At 40.7% G+C, this 25,812-nt stretch overlaps 1 protein-coding gene across 3 annotated transcripts in view; it reads left to right on the forward strand.

Moving 5' to 3' along the window:
• The first annotated feature begins 4,069 nt into the window (after positions 1-4,069).
• Positions 4,070-25,812, forward strand: part of LOC111979640 (pappalysin-2) — a 63,355-nt gene continuing 41,612 nt past the window's right edge. For all 3 annotated transcript variants that reach the window (XM_024010245.2, XM_024010246.2, XM_070448892.1), the window contains exons 1-6: positions 4,070-6,624; positions 10,713-11,772; positions 17,530-17,678; positions 20,687-20,980; positions 21,360-21,552; positions 21,790-21,920. In XM_024010245.2, the coding sequence (XP_023866013.1) occupies positions 5,649-6,624; positions 10,713-11,772; positions 17,530-17,678; positions 20,687-20,980; positions 21,360-21,552; positions 21,790-21,920 (2,803 nt within the window). In that variant the 5' untranslated portion in view covers positions 4,070-5,648. The remainder of the gene's footprint in view (positions 6,625-10,712; positions 11,773-17,529; positions 17,679-20,686; positions 20,981-21,359; positions 21,553-21,789; positions 21,921-25,812) is intronic.

Consider the following 25,812-nt stretch of genomic DNA (forward strand, 5'->3'; position numbering starts at 1 on the left):
TCAGACCAGAGGACATTTCTCCAAAATGTAGGATCTTTGTCCCCATGTGCAGTTGCAAACCGTAGTCTGGCTTTTTTATGGCGGTTTTGGAGCAGTGGCTTCTTCCTTGCTGAGCGGCCTTTCAGATTATGTCGATATAGGACTCTTTTTACTGTCGATATAGATACTTTTGTACCTGTTTCCTCCAGCATCTTCACAAGGTCATTTGCTTCTGTTCTGGGATTGATATGCACATTTCGCACCAAAGTACGTTCATCTCTAGGAGACAGAACGCGTCTCCTTCATGAGCGGTATGATGACTGTGTCGTCCCATGTTGTTAATACTTGCGTACTATTGTTTGTACAGATGAATGTGGTACCTTCAGGCTTTTGAAAATTGCTCCCAAGGATGACCCAGACTTGTTGAGGTCTACAATTTGTTTTCTGAGGTCTTTGCTGATTTCTTTTCATTTTCCCATGATGTCAAGCAAAGAGGCACTGAGTTTGAAGGTAGGACCTTGAAATACATCCACAGGCCKACCTCCAATTGACTCAAATGATGTCAATTAGCCRATCAGAAGCTTCTAAAGCCATGACYTAATTTTCTGGAATTTTCCAAGCTGTTTAAAGGCACAGTCAACTTAGTGTATGTAAACTTCTGACCCACTGGAATTGTGATACAGTGAATTCTAAGTTAAATAATCTGTCTGTAAACAATTGTTGGAAAAATTACCTGTGTCATGCACAAAGTAGATGTCCTAACCGACTTGCCAAAACTATAGTTTGTTGACAAGAAATTTGTGGAGTGGTTGAAAAAATAGTTTTAATGACTCCAACCTAAGTGTATGTAAACGTCCGACTTCTACTGTAAATATGACTTTTTTCAGAGAGTGTAGTAGTTGACCCATGCCCTATAACCAATTAGTAGGAATTGTCAACGGGCAGGGCTATGGGTCTATCTGTGATTGACTGTATGACAATGTCAAAACACATTTGTACAGTGTGTAAGGGCAGTGGTCACCAACCATCCTCCTGGAGATCTATTCTCCGGTAGGTTTTCACTCCAACCATCACATAGCACAACAGATTCCGCCAAGTAAGTTCTTGTTAAGAAGCTAAGTGTAATTATGTGGGTGCAATAAGTATGAAATACTAACTCTTCCATCTTTCCTGTCACAGGATGTGATTATAGTTGACTATAGTAATGTCAGTGTTGGAGAAAGCTTGTGATGACGATGTAAATAAAACCACTACTGGTTTCTATTTTATACCATCGATGACTACTTTGTTGCTTCTCTATACCTCCTATTCGATTATGTTTAGCTAACACCCTCTTACTTTCACCATGATCTGTTTTCCTCTCAAAGAAACACCTTGAGCACATGTAAAACAAATACTTACAAACTTTCATTCTAACCTTGTTTACGGACTGTTTATGATGTTATGTAAATAACTGACAAGAGAATGTATCTTGAATGACAACAACCTTTCATTGCAGTCTGGTTTCTTTGTTCAACCTTCAGCAGAAAACATTTAAAAAATTGTAATTGAAGAGTGTTTACGCATATTTTTTTTAAATAAGTTAAAATCTCCAGTATCATCACAAAGTTTAATTCGTAAAATTATTAAATAGACTTTGTGATGATACTGAAGATTATACCATATAATCTGCCGTCTATTCATTGCAGAATGCAATGAGTATAGGCCAGGATGGTCCACCATGCAAACAGGCTGTTCTGGCCCTGCATCTTCTGGTGATCTATTGAAAACTGTACAACAATGATATAGCAAATTAAGATGCATTATGTATGCCTTCTGTAATGATGACAAGACAAGGTAGCCAACTCACCTATGGAAGTTTGTTGTTTTCAGGGTCCAATTCCAGCTCCAACTGACAGGTAGAATACGATGTGCCTTTGTTGTTGTTTTTTTTGAAGGGTTGGGCTCTAGACCATCCTATCAGCCAATCAGGGCTGTGAATGTAAATATCACATTTCATATTCAAATGTTTTTCCTAACAGACTGAGCAGTTCAGTGGCTCAGAGATGATGATTAAACATATATTTTTGAGTTATATAAAAAAAAGATAAACACACACAATGAATTATTAGACATAAAGTGATGATGTAACAATAGAAAGACTGCATGGGGCTTTAAGTTACATTTGCCTCCAAACAATTGTGGGCCCCCTCTTTCATTTTCTACCAATGCTCTTGAAAGGGTCCCCTCCTCCCTCTCTCCATTTGTCCATCCAGCACATCAGGTTGGATTTTCCCCCATTCCTTTTCTGGTCACTCAGATAGGGGTTGGGGTTGGGCAAGCTCAAATGAAGGATAATCTCCTAAAGGTCCTTTGCAGTGGGGGATGAGGCCCGGCAGCAGCCATTCACTTTTTTTTACACCGTTGCAGCTGGATCTCAAAGCACTTCGATAAAAAGCGGAATGTTTTGCAGGCAGATCCTCAGGCTGGTTGCGGAATTCTTGCCTCCCACTGTTAGGAACCTTTTTACCCCTTAAGGGGCCCCTGCCATAACCGCCAGTTGCTTCTAGCTGGGCTGTTTGCAAATTGAACCTGACAAAAACAGTGGGGGTGAAAAAATGGGTGCATTTAGACGTAAAACAGCTGCAAATCTACGTTTGATCAATAAAGAGGTATGATTTCTAGTAAGTTAGTTACATGAGTGATATGGTCCAAATTCTATTACTTTGTGAGCTCTGTTGGACTGGTAGCACACACACCTGCACAGCTGAAATCTTTTATTATTACAATGGCATTGTTCACTGTGAAAAAATACATTATAGCCGAATCAGTAAGAATCTCACTCAAACTAACTTGCAAGGCTGCATGCAAGCTGGCTACTACGTGTTTGTTAACCAATTGCTTAGTTGCAGGAAACATTTAAATAAGCAGAATTGAATAAAGAAACTGTAACAAAATGAGTTTGTTCAAATCTAAAGACACATGTCACCCGCCCCACGCAATATTAGTGTTCTAAGTGTCGACAGGTGATCGTGATCAGGTCACGATCAGATMTGAGCATGGAGAGATGGTTCAGGGACTTCCTATAGCAGTCCCGTGGTGTCATTCCTGAAAGATTGATAGTAGAGTGGACCACAATCCCATCAATATGGCCAATGCTAAGCAGCTTCAATATCCAGATACAATTACAGTAGGCCTATTTACAACAGTTTTGAAACCATTATCATCTAATTTGGTAGTTACTTGGTCTTATCAAAGTTCTAAAGGACAGTTCATTCCTGGACAACAGGGCCATGAGAAGAAAACCCACAAATTCAACCACACATAATGGCAGTAAAACAAATTAAGGAAAAAAAGTTAAGGGGCCAACCCACATTTAATAATATGTACAAGTCCATTTTTGTAGTTGAATGTCCTATCTCAAATATTATAATAATATTTTTGTACTAAGGCAAAGTCATCAACACAGTTACCTTTAGAGAGACTCCCACATAAGATGATGCATATATTTATCATTAAAGTTAAAGCCCTTCTTACACTATTACCGTGGCAACAAGCTAATTCATTTAAAGAATGGGGCATGGTTTATATAAGGCAAGTTACAACTAAATGCAAGTGGTATTTTCTATTGCAATTAGAGTTGACTTGGCAAATAAATCTCAAGATCAGAGTAAAATAGTTTTTTAAATCTTATGTATTAATGCTYTAAAAAAAAGAATAAGTAAAAAAAAGCTCAGGTTTCTGCTGTAGAGGTTTTCAAGCATCCTCAAGACCCCCAACTCTGGTTTGCTCAGTTTGCAGGTGCATCACATTATATAGCACTAGTGATTCCAAGCATGAGAACCCCTAGTTTTTATAATACCAACTTTACCTGCATACATAACAATTTAGGCTATGTAGGCATGCTCGTTTTTATTCCAATTAATTAAATACATAGGTTTATCCTTTGTGTCTGTAAACTACTTTTCTCATGTGTCAAACAGATGTGTCGTGTGTGAGAGAGTGGTGTTCAGATGGTGTGAGACTCAGACAGAATCACTGTTCAGTGGCTGTTGTGCACTAGCCTATTCATAAAAGTGCCTCAAAGAATACGGTTAAGGAGGACGGACAGTGCATACAACTCGACGTCAACTGTGTGTAGAGTGACTGCCTGAATAGAGAGGTTTACTTTCCTCACTTACTGTATGTGTGTAGGGGCAGGGTTAGTGATGTCAGTCTGAAAGTAACATATAAAACGTTTCAGCGCGTTGTTTTGATCTTGTGAATAGGCTGTGGAAGAGGGCGAGACTGGCGGTTCATCAGCGCAGAAAATATATTAACAATTTCAAATGGGGATACAAGAGGACTTTACGCGCGCTTGAAGGTGATTTAACGAACAATTTTTCTTTGGAAAGTCTATTACCAGGATCAGCATTTAGTCTGATTCCCATTTACTTGCACTCATCTCTTGTCTCATACCTTGTATTGTTACTTTGCAACTAAATGCAGAGAAAGGAAATAGCAAGTAAAAGAACAATAGACAATAGTTTATGGCTAGCTTACTTATATTTCTGCCATTGTGTCGCCTAATGACTGCATTTCATTTAATTTCACCTGAGGTTAATATTTCAATAAAGCTTATCTTTACTGTATATGACTTTACAGTATAGCCCTTGAATTATAAATATTGTCTTAAAAGCATCAGCCAGCTTGTTCATTATTTTTGGCCACCCCTGCATCCTACTCACTGGGTGAATGTTAGGTTAACAACAACGGACACTATCGAAACAGCGCACAAGGGGGAGATTGGTGGCAAGACCTGAAATAACCTTTATTTTGCCAGGTATGGATGAAAACATTGAAAGCATTACTTGAATGGGCCTATACTGAAAGAAGATAAAGAGAAAACCCACCAGTGACAATAGAATTCCCACTGAATTCTTTGGACAAACACGTCGACATAGTAGACATATTWAAAAAATTAATTCCAAATTCTAAATTGATGCTGCAAATACAGTAYCCTAATAACAATAGTTTCCTCATTTGTGTTCAATCAGGCGGTATCATGGCAGGCTGCTCTGACCGTCACTTTCCTTAATAGGCATGACCCGTTTACAGTGTAGCAGGTTTCAAAGGCGAGTTGATGTGATGCGCGCAGGTGAGGCTAGATGTGAGTCAAGTTGACGTTTTCCTTTGACCGGTGAAATAGCCAGAAGCTTTTATAAACCAAATATAAGTTGAACCTCAATATGCAATAGCCTAAAGATTTTGCACTGTCAACGTCACATACTGCTACAGTTCCGCCCTTTGAGTGCACTCTATTTAGCTGCGTTTTGAAGTCGAGAAGTAAAACTGGCATCTGAGGAAAATAGGTGTGACAAACCTGCCTTGTAAACACATGTGAATTAAAGTGTTAGTCTAAGTAAATGTTTAATAAAGGGCATTGAATGCAGTGCACTAAATAGACCAGCCCAAACCAAAATAGGCAATTGCTTATGCAAAACATAGGCTACCTGCTTAAAAAGTTTTAATCCTTGGATTTATTATAARACTATTATTTTAGAAATATACAGAGTTACCCAGTTATCATTTAATGGGGAATATGTGTTTTAATCAAATCAGATCTTGTTGCTAGTTTATTCAACTTTTATATCTTAGAAGGAATAAACTAAAAACATTCCAAAATATCAATTCCAAATCTAAACTCCAAAATGTTGTGTCTCAGACTACTGGCTGTTGTCCTCATAATGATCAACACATGGTTGCTAAACTCTGCTCAATCAGATCATATCCAAAAGTACAAACGCACATTGGCTCAGAGAGCTGACAGTGAAGTGGCTCACTTAGCAAGTGAACAGTGCAGGTCCACTCGACAGCCGAGACAAGTAACATACTCAGCATCAGTTCTACATCTCCCTCCAGTGGCTCACCCAAGCAGATACACCACAAGGCAAAGAGGTCTCTATCATATAGGTCCTCTTGAGAAGTCCTCTTGTTCAGGTGGGTGCAATTCTGATGCTAATTCTAACCCAGGACTGCATAGTGCCTCTCATTGGGGCAATGGTGAGAAGAAGGTTAATCGGGGAAACTCTGAGGCAGTGCTACCCAAAGACAAGGAGGAGAGACATGTTAAGAGTATGGGGATGGTCAGTTCTCCTCACCTCGACTCCAGTAGAAAGCCTCCCAGTCAGCCTGAGATGACAGTGGATTCAAACATTGACAATGACAAACCAGAGGTTGATGGTGTGCGCTCTGAGGGCCAGGACAAGCAGTTGCCGCTCAAGAAGCAGCAGAGAGTTCCGACTGACACGCCCACCTTCCACAGAAGGGTCCGCCGTAGCCCGGCAGTCTCCAATGGTGAAGACAGTCGGGCAGCTTTCCCTGAAAGCATAGTAAACTCCCGGGGGATATTCTCTACGTTTCGACAGCTCAGTGACTATTCTGCTGAGAGTGAGGACTACCCTGGGGATCAGGAGGGACCACCTAACCCCGGCCCCGCCAGAATGTTGTGGGGTGCCCAGATCCCAGATGTCCACCCTAAGTGGATGTCTGCTTTGTACTTTAATGGACAGAAGGAACAACTGAGGGTCAATCCAACAGCTGGTATTGAGCTTCCTCGGGCTAAGTTCAGTGTTGAACTGTGGGTCAAACCAGAGGGTGGGCAGACTAACCCAGCCATCATAGCAGGTGAGTGATATTCCACAACATTCTCTCTCTCTCTCTCTCTCTCTCTCTCTCTCTCTCTCTCTCTCTCTCTCTCTCTCTCTCTCTCTCTCTCTTTCTCCGATACACTCAGCACAATTTTAGTCTTGCATTGCACACTTAACATGTCTGGGTTTGTTTAATTCATCATTCATATATTAATTTAATGGTTACATTTAATTGTTAAAAAGGATCAAATTCAGTGTGAAGACCACACATGACATGGTTGGGTAGATGAGAGGAATTGGGAAATCAGCCGTTATGTGGTGGAAATGGGTTATTAAGGGGTGAAATTCCGCTGGGCACACCACGTCATTTTAACTTAGAAATGTGGGTCATTTTTGGTTGAGACATTGATCAATGAGATTTGAACTTTTATTCACCACTCAATAAGACAGCCAGAAGTTTGTTGAATTCTCAATTTGTTATCACTATGCTTTCAACCATCTAAAACCACAACCAAATTGCAATGGGAATTTTTTTATGTGTTAACACTGGACTTTCAACCWTTTCAAAGCACAAAAAAAGTTCAAATGGGAATACAATGTCAGATATTTTGTATTTATACAGCAACTTAATGTGTTATTACTGTTCTTCATCAAATAGCACAAACAAATTACATGGATTGTAGTTTACATTAAAAGTACATAGTGCAAATGATCAATGCAGTTCGAGATTCTACACAGATATTTATATTGTGTAGATCTCAGTGGAGGCTGCAGAGGGGAGGARAGCTCATAATAATGGCTGGAATGGAGCGCATGGAATGGCATCAAACACATGGAAACTATGTGTTTGATGTATTTGATACCTTTCCACCTATTCCGCTCCAGCCACTACCACYAGCCCGTCCTCCCCAATTAAGGTTCCAACAACCTGTGGTAGATCTCCACAGACCTGCAACCTTTGCATGCTATCTTGAACATGCACGCTTTCTATAATTACATAATAATACTTTTCTAGTTACAGTTACCTCAACATGTGGCCATGGATGAGTTACTAATTTTAAGGTTAAATACAATTTGTTTGTAAGATAGCCTTAACTATAGGCTATTTACTGTATTACATGTATTACAAGTCTTATCAAAATGTTAGGTTGACAATGGAACCAAATATCAAGATTTAAAGGAGATGTATCTAATGCTTGGATAGTTTAATCAGAGCCACTGCCTTAATCCTATTCTTTAACTTTTATTTTTGGTTTAGTTGGGGATGTGTATAAAGTTAATAGGCTATTTACCGTATTGAAAAAGTGAATGTGAATTGTGTTTGGTTGTCAACACAACCAAATATTAACGTTTTAAGGAGATGTATATTTTGTGCCACTGACTTAGTCTGACTTTAATTCCAGTCTACAAATGAATAATTGATATGTTGGAATCGCATCTCTATCTCAACCAAAAATCTAAGTTAAAAAATAGGACTAAATCAAATCAAACTTTAAAGGCACGTTAAATAAAGTTTGATTTGATTTAGTCCTGTTATTTAACTTAGAATTTTGGTTGAAATGGAGACTTGAATCTAACCTATTCATTATTAACTTGAAGATTACATTTGACATCAACCAAAACTTTAGGCCTATATGTATTGTCTATTTTTAGTTGAACCCTGGGTTGAACTAAAACAATAGCTGTTGATAACTTTGCAAATGTTAAATAGGCCAAAATATTATTATTATATATGACTTATAGAGTATAGTTACATTTCATTTGCTCAGTTAAACCTACCATTTTGGAATGACTTCGATAGCAACAATGGATCTATTTAGTTATTATGAGATCTCTCAATAATCATTCTCACGGTATCACATTGATAGCAGTCAGTGACAAATATCACATCTAAGTAGGGCTGGGCTTGGTTACCCTGGATGGGAAACTAAATGTAGATAAATCAACTCTCCAATAGGAAGTGCTGCCCAGCCTATAGTTTTTTTTCTGATAATGGATATAACTTTGACGTTCTGACGTTGTTTCAAAGGTACAAATTCAACATATTTTATACCAGGTTTGTATATGTTGAAAATAGGTTACCACGATGACATAATTCTGTGGTTGAAAGTTCACACTCAAAACAACAGTTGATGACTTTTTGCAAATCCAATGTATTTTCCACATACTGTAGATTCCATGTCACAATAAGTTGACAAATGACGCTGAAACAACATTAGTGGCCGCCACCTGCAGGCTTGTTGTTTTGATATCACGTTTTGAGAGGGTTAATGCTTAGTCATAGACTACCCAGCAAGTAGATCCATTGCCACATGTGATGAAAAGTTCAATTAATACATTTTAAYTTATCCCAATCATTGGATTAATATCAAAACTAAATTCCTTTTTACAAGCCGTTTCCTCTGCTGTCTGTGAGGTGGGATAAATCAAAGATGTCTAGTCTAGTTTAAAACTTCAAAAAGGAGGAGTAAACTGAATTGCAAGGTTTATGTGGAGGTTCAATTTAAATAACATTGTTATTGATAGTGTAATCTCCTCGTATCCTGCAGGCGATATACCCACTCTAGTCCAACAGCAGAATAAGGCTAAGGGTTGAAGGCAATATGATATAGGCAATTAATTATTCATTATTTCACTGCATGAATGTAGAAAATCAAGAAAAGAATCACAGTATTATTTGTATTGGGATGTAATTTATTGAATGATGTGGGAAATAGCCAGGATCAATGATTGAACCAGGACTTCTCATATGTTAAACTAACATGCTACTGAAGGGGGTTAGGCAACCACAAGTCCACAAGAGCCACAATGCCTGCAGGTTTTCATCCTTGTCTTTTAACCAGGACTGGAGGAAGCAGCTGTGTACAATTGCTCAATTAAGGCTAGGATTCAATCCGATCGCGCTTTGTCGGCTATGTGCCATTTAAAGGTCATTTTCCGGTTGAACCGGCATATGCAGCGTTTACCGTGAATGCGGTCTCCGCGAACGCAGGAACAGTGCCTTTAAAAAGTGCATAGCCGACAAGTGTGATCAGATTGAATCCCTGCCCAAGAATCATCGAGAATAGAACCCCCCTTACCAACCCCTCTATCTATGCAATTGCAATTCTGAAAATAGCCACACTTAATAGTTGTGTTTAGTAGGACTGTAGATACACTCTTAGATAAAATGGTTCCACATGGGTTCTTCGGCTGTCCCCATAGGATAACCTTTTTTTATTTTTATTCCAGGTAGAACCATTTTTGGTTCCAGACAGAACCCCTTTGGGATCAATATAAAAACCCTCTGTGGAAAGCGTTCTACATTGAATCCAAAAGGGTTCTACCTGGAATCAAGAGGGTTCTCCCTGGAACCAAAACAGGTTTGTCAAAGGGTTCTGCTAGATAGCACCTTTTTTGCTAAGAGTGAAGCTACACTACTCATTTGGGAATTGCTCATGTTTCCACCTCCTTTTAGTTTCCCTTTTTATTTTATTTGTATATCCTCGTCACATGTCACTTATATTCATCATGACCTACAAGCTTTGGCCTCAATCTTTAGTGACCCTTATGTGACATTTCACAAATTAGTTTATTCCACAATTATATTATAACTTTTTTTTCTTCTATTAAAATAATGAATTTCTGAACTGGGTTTGATTGGCAAAATTAAAATTTTAACAGATAAATTACAGACTAGTTTAATCTCTTATAAATCTGCCTCTCTATTGTTGCCAGATAATAATACAGTATCAAGACTTTTACTTGGCAGAGATGCTGTGTTCTAACCACTACGTTGAGTGAATTAAATGCTTAACCATGATATTGGCCAACCCTCCTGAGGGATATTTTCATACAATTTCCCAGCTTTCTTTTCAATATCCCAAAAATGTCACGTTTTTGTGTGTACAGTGTGTATGGAAGGAAGGTGAAGGGGTTCCCTGACCTTTAGCTGTCCCGGCATAGAGCATCTGGAAGCCAGATGTGAGTCTCTCTTTTTGAAAAACAGCTGGGAATCAGTGCCTTGTTTAGGGAAATACCTTCAACCCCTCAACTCTCTGGGTAATTTGGCTTTAATTACATTGGAAGAGGATGCTGAATGTTTATGTCTTTTTACAAAATAATATTTGTCTTCCTTTTGTGTAGGGGTTTTTGACAACTGCTCCTACTCCTTAAGTGAGAAAGGATGGTCAGTAGGTATTCGGACAGTAGAACCCGGGGGGAGAAAAGATGCCAGATTCTTTTTTACACTTCGTACCGACCGCGCTCCCAAAGCAACGACTATCTATGGGCATCAGCGCTACCACCCTAACTCCTGGACTCACCTGATGGCCAGCTACAATGGTCACAATATGACCCTCTACATAGATGGTGCCAAGGTTGCGGAGAGCCGTTTGCAGTCTGGTAACCTCTACAGCCCATTCATGGAGACCTGTCGAACACTTCTTCTCGGTGGGGACCAATCAGACCTTGGGCACAACTTCCGAGGGCACATCGGAGGTATTGTGTTATGGGTGCTTCCTCGCACTCACGAGGACCTCCTGAAAGGGCGCTCTCAGATTGATAAGAGGGAACCAAACCTCGCTCTCTGGGCTGACTTCTCTGAGGTAGAGCAACATTGGAGTCCTCATAAGGATGGCTACCACCCGTCCATAGTCATTATCCCTATCCCTGAGCTGGAACATGTGTCCCCCTTCGTGCCCCCTCCCTGTGGGTTAACAGCCTGTGACAACACAGACATCATCCTCGGCTACAATAACCACTGGCAGCTGCGCACAGAGAAGAGGATCAGCTACCGCATTGTCAACATCTGTAACGARGACGGAAGTCGTCCCACCGTCTCCCAGGCCCAGATCCAGCAGCAGCACCAGGCACTTGTCGAAGCCTTCCGTTCCCACAACATCAGCTTGGAGCTGAGCACGCATACCATCCAGAACACATCTCTACGCCAGCGCTTCATCCTAAGCAACTGCCGGATCAGTAAGATTGGTAACAGGCACTGTGATGCGGAGTGTGACCACCCACTGACGGGCCATGATGGTGGGGACTGTCTGCGCCTGGGGCCCTGCTACAACTGGAAGAGGCGGGACGGGGTCTGCAACACAGAGTGCAACAGCATCCACTATGACTTCGATGATGGGGACTGTTGTGATCCGGAAGGCACGGATGTCCTGAAGACCTGCTTCGACCCAGAGTCCCCAGACAGGTGAGATATTTTCTTTCAAAAAAATTTGGGGCAGGAATCCTCAACCCTGCTCCTGGAAATCACTGGTCTATGAGTTTCTCCTGTAAAACTTTACATTAGGTGCTCTTATACCTGTGCTCTTATATCTGTAATTACTTTAGTAAGTAGGGAAAAAATATGAATAGTTTCTGCGTTGGGCAGTTGTCCCAATCGTTTAGACATACAGTAGTAATGAGTCACAAACAATACCTTTATGCATTTTGGGGTCCAGAGCAATCTTCTATCTAATATCAAATTAAATTAATCTGTTTATAATGATGTTCTTTACTAGTACTGACAAAGAAAAAAATAGGTTTTGTCTCTGTCATCCTTAGCCTTCCTTAGCTGCCGCAACCAAAAAAAGTATTTTGCTGCCTGCCCCTGTAATTATTATGGGACTTTGTGCATGTTGTGAGTTTTTAACGATAATGGCGGTAATGATATTGAGGTTCTACAGAGACCTTGGGAGCTTAACGCCTAATTAGCGATATCTTGATTTACTAAAGAGGCCTTAAGTGTCTGTCTTCAAGGCACACAAATTTAAACTCTGGAACAGTTTCTGAAAGCAAGTGAAACTGGGAATGGAAAGAGAAGCCAAAGTATACAGTTATTATGGCTAAACAATGAAAGCAGAAGTCTCCTCCGCTCCGTTCTATTCATTTTGACAGGCAGGCTTATTTGCGTTTCAAACAAAACACATGATGTATTGCCATAATATCTTTTTTGCTTAATAGTGCACAGCATGTAGGTAGAAATACTAAACTTGAGTATGTTGTCTGATCCATTTCACAGATGTGAGAGATCAATAGCCCATCTATATACATATAATGTTTGGACAACCCTACTCATTCAAGGATTTTTCTTTATTTTTACTATTTTCTACATTGTAGAATAATAGTCAAAACATCAAAACTATGAAATAAAACATACGGAATCATGTAGTTGGTTACTTAATACACATATGGAATTATCGTGTAGTAACCAAAAAAAGTGTTAAAAAAATCCAAATATATTTAATATTTGAGATTCTTCAAAGTAGCCACCCTTTGCCTTGATGACAGCTTTGCACACTATTGGCATTCTCTCCACCAGCTTCACCTGGAATGCCTTTCCAACAGTCTTGATGGAGTTCCCACATATGCTGAGCACTTGTTGGCTGCTTTTCCTTTACTCTGCTGTCCAACTCATCCCAAACCATATCAATTGGGTTGAGGTCGTGTGACTGTGGAGGCCAGGTCATATGATGCAGCACTCCATCACTCTCCTTCTTGGTCATAGCCCTTACACAGACTGGAGGTGTGTTGGGTCACTGTCCTGTTGAAAAACAAATGATAATCCCACTAAGCGCAAAACAGATGGGGTGGCATATTGCTGCAGAATGCTGTGGTAGCCATGCTGGTTAATTGTGCCTTGAATTCTAAATAAATCACTGACAGTGTCACCAGCAACGCACCCCCACACCATCACACTTCTTCCTCCATGCTTCACGGTGGGAACCACACATGCAGAGATCATCCGTTCACCTACTCTGCGTCTCACAAAGACACAGGGTTTGGAAGAAAAAATCTCAAATTTGGACTCATCAGATCAAAGGACAGATTTCCACCAGTCTAATGTCCATTGCTTGTGTCTCTTGACCCAAAAAAAGTATCTTCTTATTATRGGTGTCCTTTAGTAGTGGTTTCTTTGCAGCAATTCGACCACGAAGACCTGATTCACGCAGTCTCCTCTGAACAGTTGATGTTGAGATGTGTCTGTTAACTCTGTGAAGCATTTATTTGGGCTGCAATTTCTGAGGCTTGTAACTCGAATGAACTTATCCTCTGCAGCAGAGGTAACTCTGGGTCTTCCTTTCCTGTGGCGGTTCTCATGAGAGCCAGTTTCCTCACAGRGCTTGATGGTTTTTGCGACTGCATTTGAAGAAACGTTCAAAGTTCTTAACATTTTCCGGATTGACTGACCTTCATGTATTAAAGTAATGATGGACTGTCATTTCGCTTTGCTTTTTTGAGCTGTTCTTGCCATAATATGGACTCGGTCTTTTACCAAATAGGGCTATCTTCTGTATACCACCCATACCTTGTCACAACACAACTGATTGGCTCAAATGCATTAAGAAGGAAATAAATTCTACAAAATAACTTTTAACAAGGCACACCTGTTCATTGAAATGCATTCCCGGTGACTACCTCATGAAGCTGGTTGAGAGAATGCCAAGCGGGTGCAAATCTGTCATCAAGGCAAAGGGTGGCTACTTTGAAGAATCTCAAATGTCAAATATATTTTGATTTGTTAAACACTTTTCTGGTTACCACATGATTCCATGTGTTATTTCATAGTTTTGATGTCTTCACTATTATTCTACAATGTAGAAAATAGTATGAATAAAGAAAAACCCTTGAATGAGTAGGTGTGTCCAAACTTTTGACGGCTCTGTATATTTCAGGAGGTTGGTTGCACTTTAAATGGGGACGGGATTGTGATAATAGCTGGAGTGGAATGGGTAGAATGGRATCAAATACATGAAACACATGGTTTGCATGTGTTTGATGCCATTCCATTTACTCCGTTCCAGACATTATTATGAGCCGTCCACCCCGTCCACTGATTATATATCTTGATATACTGTGCATTTCCGAGCCTCCTATGCGTTGCAAAGTATCATAGACTGCTTAAAATGAGCTACAATTTCCTGTAGATTATTTACAGTTGAAGTCTGAAGTTTACATAGACTTAGGTTGGAGTCATTAAAACGAATTTTTCAACCACTCCACAAATTTATTGTGGTTAGGACATCTACTTTGTGCATGACACAAGTCATTTTTCCAACAATTGTTTACAGAGAGATTATTTTATTTATAATTCACTGCATCACAATTCCAGTGGGTCAGAAGTTTACATACACTAAGTTGACTGTGCCTTTAAACAGCTTGGAAAATACCAGAAAATTATGTCATAGCTTTAGAAGCTTCTGATAGGCTAATTGACATCATTTGAGTCAATTGGAGGTGTCCCTGTGGATGTATTTCAAGACCTACCTTCAAACTCAGTGCCTCTTTGCTTGACATCATGGTAAAATTAAAAGAAATCAGCCAAGACCTCAGAAAAAAATTGTAGACCTCCACAAGTCTGGTTCATGCTTGGGAGCAATTTCCAAACGCCTGAAGGTTCCCCGTGCATCTGTACAAACAATAGTACACAAGTATAAACACCATGGGACCATGCAGCCGTCATACCGCTCAGGAAGGAGACGCGTCCTGTCTCCTAGAGTTGAACGTACTTTGGTGCGAAAASTGCAAATCAATCCCAGAACAACAGCAAAGGACCTTGTGAAGATGCTGGAGGAACCCGGTACAAAAGTATCTATATACCCACAGTAAAACGAGTCCTATATCGACATAATCTGAAAGGCCGCTCAGCAAGGAAGAAGCCACTGCTCCAAAACCGTCATAAAAAAGCCAGATTACGGTTTGCAACTGCACATGGGGACAAAGATTGTACTTTTTGGAGAAATGTCCTCTGGTCTGATGAAACAAAAATATAACTGTTTGTTCTTAATGACCATTGTTATGTTTGGAGGAAAAAGGGGGAGGCTTGCAAGCCGAAGTACACCATCCCAACCGTAGAAGCACAGGGGTGGCAGCATCATGTTGTGGGGAGCTTTGCTGCAGGAGGGGCTGGTGCCCTTCACAAAATAGATGGCATCGTGAGGAATAAAAATTATGTGGATATATTGAAGCAACATCTCAAGACATCAGTCAGGAAGTTAAAGCTTGGTCGCAAATGGGTCTTCCAAATGGACAATGACCCCAAGCATACTTCCAAAGTTGTGGCAAAATGGCTTAAGGACAACAAAGTCAAGGTATTGGAGTGGCCATCACAAAGCCCTGACCTCAATCCTACAGAAAATGTGTGGGCAGAACTGAAAAAGCATTTCCGAGCAAGGAGGCCTACAAACCTGACTCAGTTACACCACCTCTGTCAGGAGGAATGGGCCAATATTCACCAACCTTATTGAGGGAAGCTCACATTCTTAAAATGAAGTGGTATTCCTAACTGACCTAAAACAGGGAATTTTTACTTGGATTAAATGTCAGCAAATGTTGAAAAACTGAGTTTAAATGTATTTGGCTAAGGTGTATGTAAACTTCCGACTTCAACTGTATATGTTAAATTGGGGCTCCTTTCCCAAACTGATTGTTGGGGTTTATATTTTCATTTGAAGCAATATTGTTGCTGAGATTACTTGGGCACTAATAATACATTTGGAGTGCAGTCAGTCAGTGTGTTGTTTTGCACAATGAGGGAGTGATGGTATTTGTACTTTAAAGAGCAACAACAGCAGCTAAAAAGCCAGGTCCCTAGACAGATATAAAATTAAGTGTGTGGAAGGCATGAGCGTAGAACTGACTTCTGATTTATAGCTTGCAATGATGTAATCTCTCTTTATTACTTGCCAAAGTTTTCCCTACCTCTTACCCTTCACGAAAACTGTATGAATTGCGAATCCACCAGAGATTCAAATGCTTCATAAAACAGGGCTCTCTGGAATATCTGCAGCGCAGGTCTTTAAAAGGCTCTTGACCTGAGCTGGTTGGAAAAGTGCAATCTGTTGACTGCAATCCAGAGTTTTAGAATAATTAATGCAGGGATGACATTTTGATGGCATCTGTGGAGTGTACAATTTTATCTTTGGCTCTGGGATTTTTGGTATTTTTCTGTTTGAGTTACGGTCCAGGTATCTGCAGCTCGGCAATAGAACTCAATCCCTAGCCAATTGCTGTCACTACACAAATGGGTTGTTCAAGCAGACAGAGAGACAGCCATGAGGAATGGCCAGGTACATGAAGATTTTGGCAACATAAGAAAGTGACAGGAAAAACGAGGAGGACATTTTAGCCATTAATGCTGGGATATTCCCCTGCTGCTGAGGGGATCCAGAATTGGTGGTTTGAATCTGTTTGCAAGGCAAACTGGGTGGTTCTCAAAAATCACTTTTTCTCCAACAATGAAAGAATCAGGGTTTAAATTAAGCATGAACAGAATGGAAAAAAGATACATGGCCTTTGAGTACGGTTCTACAGTCCCAGTTCAGATTATCCAAGAAACACAGACGATTTTGAACATAATTCTATAAAATTTGTGCGGTATAACACTTTTTAAAGGAAGTAGGCCAGATGTATTTTTTTGGAGTGCCAGTGTTGTAAGACGTTTGTTTATGAATATTAGACTTCTCAACAGACTGAATGTTGTCCAAAGCTATACTGAATGGATTATATCAACCAAAACAGTGCTTCAACATGTAGAATTCAACATAAACAATCAAGGATTTATTAAAAACAATCCATCTGTATTTCATATGTTATGAATATGCATTATGAAGCTCATTTGACTTAWTGATAAATTGGAGCAGATTGGCACAGCTTTTGCTTGTTTAATGAAACTTGAATGTAAGGCAGGCTACACTTGGTCAGTTCTTGGGTGGTACACATCCAAGAAACAGTAGGTGGTTCAATTAATGGGCTAGACTATTTGGCAGGTTTCGAAAGGGCATTTCAAACGAATGGGCCAGTGATAGGTGCAAAGGCTTTCCAGCTATAACAGCACAAAATAAAAATTACGTGACATATTCTAGAGTAAGGATTGTGGAAACAAACTGTCAAATTGACCCAGATTAAAAGCAGGGAATGCAAGAAAAAAAGAAATGCTAATGACATATACTTCTTCTCCCTGCTGCAGAGCCTATATGAGTGTAAAGGAACTGAAAGAGGTGTTGCACCTGAGCAGCACAGACACCCTCAATGTTTTCTTTGCCAACAACTCAGCCCGTGAAGAGTTAGCAGGGGCTGCAACCTGGCCATGGGCAAAGGAGGCCCTCAACCATCAGGGTAAGCTACTGCTATACCCCTTCCTTCTGTCTTTACCTGAATCAAACATAAAAGTAATTGAGCTACACAATCCCTTCAAAATGATATGCATGCTAAAACATGCCAAACTGGATTACATTGACGTCCACTTGTGGTCAGTAAAAATTACACCAAAGTAAAAAGCAGAAGAGGTGCAGGTAGGCATTGCCCTTGTCTTCAAAATCTGGTTATGATTCTCTCTCTCCCCCTCTCATTCTCACTCTCCCTCTCTCCCTCCCTCCCACTCATTCACTCTCTTCCTTCTTCACTCTCCCCCTCACTATCCTCATCTCTTGCCCTCTACTCTTTGTTCTCAGTATTAGCCGTAACAAGATTAATGAGCCTTAATCCGGGGTATAAAAGAAAACACTTGTAGCGTGCATAGATTTCCCGGCAGATTGCCTCCTAATCATTAGGGCTTTCCAGTGTAAAGACAATCCCGACAACAACCAAACAAAAACCAGAAATGTCAGGGTAATGCCCTTTTGCCATTTATACATCGCTGCCAGCCCATTTGACTGTTTAAGCACTCGTTAAAGCTAAGAGTTTTCTCCTCACATCCAGCTCTTTCATAAATCCAAACTTTACCTGAAGTGGGAAGGTCTTTTTCTAATTGGTTTGGCTGGTATTATTTTGGCTGTGTATTACTAAAGAAATTGCTCTACCAAATAAAAAAAGACTGTACTATGTTACAGTCAAGTTGCTTCTTGTAAATTATCCTTTAGTCTTCTATTCTCTTCTGTGTATTCTCTTCCATCTACTGAAGAGCTTTAAATCACTCACAAAGAGTGCTTGGCCGGGGAGTGAAACCCCTTTAAAGTATTATTCTCTGTTCAATCAGGTTTGTTGTTGTGTTCCCTCTGGGTTGTGTCTTACCTCCTGGCACATTCATTATGGGCCCTGGGGATGGCGTGCGGAGCATTCCAGCACAGATGTCCTTTTCTTCGTCCTCAGAGTTGAACTGCATCAACAAGCCAGTCAGTGTTTTGGGCTGGGCTTTCTCTGATGTGTCCCTGATGGACCGTTGTCTTGCAGGTTTCCCTCCCCTCTTTGAACCCCACAGCTCCCACAATTGAGGATATTTCACTCAAAGCCATGAATGATACAGGGAAAGACGCAATGGTGCCATGACTGTAAGAGAGAAGAGAGACTTTGTAGTGTCAGTTGTGTAGTTACTTTTCACAGTCTTATTTTGTAACAAATTGTCAAGCTTGTATATCAGATGACACAGGAATATATATAGTGGGGTCCGAAATGATTGACACCCTTGATAAAGATGAGCAAAAATTACTGTATAAAATAAATGATTAAAATACTGAGCTATATTGTATGCTCAAAAAATTGGGGAAATTGTATACTTTTATACTTGTTCAATTGCTCAGAGAAAGAGGTTTTGTTTAACAATACTTTTTTCTCTCAAAAAGGTAGGGTTCAAAATCATAAAATGAATTCCCTTCAATACCTCAATACCTTGTGAGAATAAGGGCACTGAGCCTTGTTCTAAAATGTTTTATGAGTTGGAGAACACAGTGGGAGGGATCTTAGACTATTCCTCCATACCGAATCCTTCCATATCCTTGATATCCTTTGTCAGCACTTATGGACTGCCCTCTTCAATTCAAAGCACATGTTTTCAATGGGTATCAAGTACAGAGACTGAGATGGCCATTGCAAAATGTAGATTCATTTTTTTTTTTTTACCAATTAACCATTTATTTGTGTATTTTGATGTGGGTTATTGTCTTACTGGAAGATCCACTTACGGCCATGTTTCAGCCTCCTGGCAGAGGCAACCAGGTTTTTGGTTTAAATGTCCTGGTACTGGGTAAAGTTCATGATGCCGTTGACCTTGGCTCCAGGACCAGTGGAAGCAAAATAGCCCCATAAGATCAAAGTTTCAAATCCAAGGTGAGATATTGAAAGGCATTGAAAACAGGGGTGTCAATCATTTTGAGAAAAAAGTATTACTTATTGAACAACATCTCATTCTCTGAGCATGGTCCACATTAGTATGTATTAGTATAAAATCATTTCCCAATTTGTTTTGCATATAATATAGCTCAGTATTTGAATTATTTATTTTGTAAAGTCACTTTTGCTCATCTTTATCAGGGTGTCAATCATGTCAAGGCCACTGTATGTTTACCCAGACCTGATGATTTATGTCTGAGGACAAACCATGAGAACCTTTTTAATGAGTCCTATCAGAAGTCTTCATCTGACAAGAGGATCCTCTACCAATTAACTTCGATTGTACCAGAAAATATTCTCCACCGAAGTGAATGTTGAAGCAGAACCCTGAAATACATCTGTCAATATTTACAGGCTATAAATGTGCTATTAAAGTGAAGTTGTCTCAACGGGCCCAGCGGAAGTCCTCACAAATTGAATAGTGTTTCTAATTAGAAAACAAATAGCATTTGTATTCTATTCCAGCTCTTAAAGTTAATAATGAGCAATAACCACTGCTTCCATATTCCATAAATTACATCATAAGAAATTATGCAAATTATTTCTGGGGAAAGCACTATACTTGTTTCTTACATGCTGAGTTAAAACTGCTGACGGGTTGCCTCATGTCTAAGTGGTTATAAATGTCACATCGTTTAAGGTTTTTATGACATTAGTTGGTTATAAAACCAAGTGTTAACATGGTATTATTCAGAAGCTTGTCAGACAAAATGTGTTCGACTGTTTGCTTGAGATGGCAAGCTTGACTAGCTAGTCAAGAAACACACAAAAAACATTGACACAGTCAATGAAATAGACATAAATAGAGATTGTGTCTGATTCATCTTCGCCCCKAAAAATAATGTCCCACTGTGATCATGGAGCTAGATCGTCTGGGATAGAAGTTATTTACGGGCTGTAAGAAATACCACCTAGCTATTTGGGAAGCAACAAAGGCAGATTATTTCAGCTATCTCGCCACCTGTTGAGTTCTGTTAGAGTGGTAACATGACAACGATATCATCCGATCCTATCCACAGGTGGAATGGTCCTCAATCCATCCTACTTTGGCACTGTCGGACACAATAACACAATGATCCATGAGATGGGCCATATCTTTGGACTGTATCATGTCTTCAAGGGGGTCAGTGAGCGGGAGTCCTGTGATGACCCCTGTCAGGAGACTACTCCCTCCATGGAGACAGGAGACTTATGTGCAGACACGGCTCCTACACCAAAGTCAAAGGCCTGCCATGACCCTGGCCATGTAAACGACACCTGTGGGATAACGCTCTACCAGGACACACCGTACAACAACTACATGAGTTACACAGGTAGGTCTACTGTAACCTCTCTGCAATGCTGTCAACATAAGCTAGGCTGCATCCCAGTTCATCCCTTCATAGTGCACCACTTCTGACCTGGGCCCTATGGGCCCTGGTCAAAAGTAGTACACTATAAAAGGAATAGGTTTCTGTTTGGGACGCATCCCTAGAATGAGGCTGTGGTGCTGTATTCCTACTGCAAGACCACAAAGGTCTACTGTATATACAGTATTAAGTTACGTCCAAGTGTATTGCATTTGGACTAGGGATTGCATAGTATTGATAATTCATCCACATCAAACTTGAGTGATCAAGATTCTCTTGGCTGTTTAATGATGATTTCCGCTGGGAACATTGACTCTACTCTACTTTCACTTCTTCTCCTGAGACGATAACTGCACCAACCATTTCACACCAAATCAAGTGGCTCGGATGCATTGTTATATGGATCTAGTCTACGAGAACTGGCTGAAAGGGAGAAGGCCCACCCCCATCCCTCTCAAGCCCATGGTGATTGGACAGAGCTCAGACTCGGTCTCCATTCATTGGCTTCCACCTGTAAGAGGGCCACTTCATCAAAGGTAGAATAATTGTGTAGCTACATTTTTTCCTCATATCAACAGTAATGAGATAGGATGCATCCCAAATGGTTTAAATCCCTATATAGCTCACTACTTTTAACCAGTGCCCATAGGGAGCCCATAGTGCACTATAAAGGGAATAGGGTGCCATTTGGGATGCAGACATAGATATTCATGAATGATCATGACAATTTCAAATATTTTCTGATACTTACATTTGAGCACCTCTATTGACAGTTCTCCTACAGTGGATAGTGTAAACTGCAGGGACTGTGAGGCAGATGGTGTGTTCCATCAGTATGCCTATGAGGCCACATCGCCACGGGTCTGTGACTCCTCCGGATACTGGACACCTGAAGAGGCTACTGGTCAGTATTTTTCTTTAGCCACTCATGGGCCTGTGTGACTCAGATTGGTGGCACATGCCACTTGCAACATCAGGGTTGTGGGTTCAATTCCTGATGTGGCCATCCATAACAAAATGTATAGATGCACCTCTGTAAATACTTTTGTATAAAAGTGTCTGATAAATGGCATATACTATGATAATTACATTGGCCACTAGTAAACAGTCTAGGAAAGAAGTCTCAGAGATTGCACACTCAGTGACATGTCTCTGACACCCCAAACACATAATAAAGTAGACACGTATTCATTGTCTGAAAAAAATGACTGATTTTAGTGTCCGTTTTGAACATACACAAAACATTCAGTTACAGTTTAGTTTCTGCCTTTCTACCAGGGGGGTCCCCTGTTCTCCTGTGGGTAAGGTGCGTGCAAGGATAAAGACTGTCTGGAGAAAAATACGATAATCATTAAATGATACTTGCCAGGCTAAATAACTTATTTTGTTTTAGCCATAAGAAAAACACGGTGCTTGGCAGGGTCAACTTTTGGTAATGTTGGGTGCTGTGGAACATTAAACTGTCATAAAAACAATGTATCCTGTAGCGCTTTGAAACCTTATGCTTCATGTACCAGTTCCTTATTATCCCAATCAAGATTATTTGAGTGTACAGAAGACCAGTCTTTTGACATGACGTGTAAAACGTTTAGAAAATTCTACGAAAATATTTGGAAATTCTCAGATGGAATTTATGCTTTGAAAAGAGACAGAGAAATCAAAATCAAGTTCAAATTAAATCAAATGTTATTTAGCACATGCTTCATGAACAACAGGTGTACACTAACAGTGAAATGTTTGCTTACAGGCCCTTCCCAACAATGCAGAGAGAAAAATATAGAAAATATTAACACTTGTAATAAATACACAAAGAGTAACGATAACTTGGCTATATACACAGAGTACCTGTACCAAGTCTATGTGCAGGGGCACGAGGTAATTGAAGTAAATATGTACAGTATATATACTGTAGGTAGTGGTAAAGTGACTTGGAAACATGATAGATAACAGTAGCAGCAGCATATGTGATGAGTTAAAAGAGTTAATGCAAAGAGAGTCAATGCAGACAGTCCAGGGAGCTATTTTGTTATTATTTAGCAGTCTTATGGCTTCGGGGTATAAGCTGTTCAGGGTCCTGTTGGTTCCAGACTTGGTGCATCGGTAATGCTTGCCATGCGGTAGCAGAGAGAACTGTCTGTGACTTGGGTAGCTGGCGTCTTTGACAATTTMTAGGGCCTTCCTCTGACACCACCTGGTATAGAGGTCCTGGATGGCAGGGAGCTCGGCCCCAGTGATGTACTGGGCCGTACGCACTACCCTCTGTCATGCCTTGCAGTCGGATACCATGCAGTTCCCATACCAAGCGGTGATGTATCCAGTCAAGATGCMCTCAATGGTGCAGATGTAAAACTTTATGAGGATCTGAGGGCCCATGCTATATCTTTTCAACGTCCTGAGAGAGGAGGCATTGTCGTGCCTTCTTCACAACTGTGTTGGTGTGTGTGGACCATGTAAATCCGTTAGTGATGTGGACACCAAGGAACTTGAGGCTCTCGACCCCCTCCACTACAGCTCTGTTGATGTGGATGGGGGCGTGCATGGCCCCTCCATTTCCTTTAGCCCACAATCAGCTCCTTTGCTCTTGCTGATGTTGAGGAAGAGGTTGTCTTCCTGGCACCACACTGCCAGGTCACTAACCTCCTCTCTATATGCGGTCTCATCGTCAGGCCTACCACTGTCGTGTCGTCAGCAAACTTAATCATGGTGTTGGAGTTGTGCGCGGCCACGCAATTGTAGGTGAATAGGGAGTACAGGAGGGGACTAAGCACCCACCCCTGAGGCGCACCCACCCCTGAGGCGCACCCACCCCTGAGATGCCCCCATGTTTAGAGTCAGTGTGGCGAATGTGTTGATGCCTACCCTCACCAACTGGGGACGGCCTGGTCAGGAAGACCGGAGGATCCAGTTACAGAGGGAGGTTTTCAGTCCCAGGGTCCTGAGCTTAGTGATGAGCTATGAAGGCACTATGGTGTTGAACGCTGAGCTGCAGTCAATTAACAGTATTCTCACATAGGTGTTCCTCTTGTCCAGGTGGGAGAGGACAGTTGGAATGCAATAGAGATTGTGTCATCTGTGGATCTGTTGGGGAGGGATGCGAATTGGAGTGGGTCCAGGGTGTCTGGGATGATAGAATTGATGTGAGCCATGACCAGCATTTCAAAGCTTTTCATGGCTACAGATGTGAGTGCTATGGGGCGATAGTAATTTAGACAGGTTACCTTGGCATTCTTGTGCCCAGAGACTATGGTGGTCTGCTTGAAACATGTGTAGTTGAAGTCGGAAGTTTACATACACTTAGGCTGGAGTCATTAAAACTTGTTTTTCAACCACTCCACACATTTGTTGTTAACGAACTATAGTTTTGGCAAGTTCTTTAGGAGTTCTACTTTGTGCATGACACAAGTAATTTTTCCAACAATTGTTTACAGACAGATTATTTAACTTAGAATCCACTGTATAACAATTCCAGTGGATCAGAAGTTGACATACACTAAGTTGACTGTGCCTTTAAACAGCTTGGAAAATTCCAGAAAATTATGTCATGGCTTTAGAAGCTACTGACAGGCTAATTGACATAATTTGAGTCAATTGGAGGTGTACCTGTGGATGTACTTCAAGGCCTACCTTCACACTCAGTGCCTCTTTGCTTGACATCATGGGAAAATGAAAAGAAATCAGCCAAGACCTCAGAAAAATATAAAATAATTTAGACCTCCACAAGTCTGGTTCATACCTTGGGAGCAATTTCCAAATGTCTGAAGGTATCACGTTCATCTGTACAAACAATAGTACGCAAGTATAAACACCATATGGACCACGCAGCCGRCATACCGCTCAGGAATCAGACGCGTTCTGTCTCCTAGAGATGAACGTACTTTGGTGCGAAAAGTGCAAATCAATCCCAGAACAACAGCAAAGGACCTTGTGAAGATGCTGGAGGAAACAGGTACAAAAGTATCTATATCCACATTAAAATATTGACATAATCTGAAAGGCCGCTCAGCAAGGAAAAAGCCACTGCTCCACAACCGCCATAAGAAAGCCAGACTACGGTTTGCAACTGCACATGGGGACAAAGATTGTACTTTTTGGAAAAATGTCCTCTGGTCTGATGAAACAAAAATAGAACTGTTTGGCTATAATGACCATCGTTATGTTTGGAGGAAAAAGGGGAGGCTTGCAAGCCGAAGAACACCATCCCAACCGTGAAGCACTGGGGTGGCAGCATCATGTTGTGGGGCTGCTTTGCTGCAGGAGGGACTGGTGCACTTCACAAAATAGATGGCATCACGAGGATGGAAAATTATGTAGGTATATTGAAGCAACATCTCAAGTCATCAGTCAGGATGTTAAAGCTTGGTTGCAAATGGGTCTTCCAACTGGACAATGACCACAAGCATACTTCCAAAGTTGTGGCAAAATGGCTTAAGAACAACAAAGTCWYGGTATCGGAGTGGCCATCACAAAGCCCTGATCTCAATCCTACAGAAGATTTGTGGGCAGAACTGAAAAAGCATGTGTGAGCAAGGAGGTCTAAAAAACTGACTCAGTTACCCCAGAATTGTCAGGAGGAATGGGCCAAAATTCACCCAATTTATTGTGGGAAGCTTGTGGAAGGCTACCCAAAATGTTTGACCCAAGTTAAACAATTTAACGGCAATGCGACCAAATACTAATTGACTGTTGGCAAACTTCTGACCCACTGGGAATGTGACGAAAGAAATAAAAGCTGAAATAAAAAACTATTATTCCGACATTTCACATTCTTAAAATAAAGTGGTGATCCTGACTGACCT

This window comes from Salvelinus sp. IW2-2015, linkage group LG19, assembly GCF_002910315.2.
Source record: "Salvelinus sp. IW2-2015 linkage group LG19, ASM291031v2, whole genome shotgun sequence".
Classification (NCBI taxonomy): domain Eukaryota; kingdom Metazoa; phylum Chordata; class Actinopteri; order Salmoniformes; family Salmonidae; genus Salvelinus; species Salvelinus sp. IW2-2015.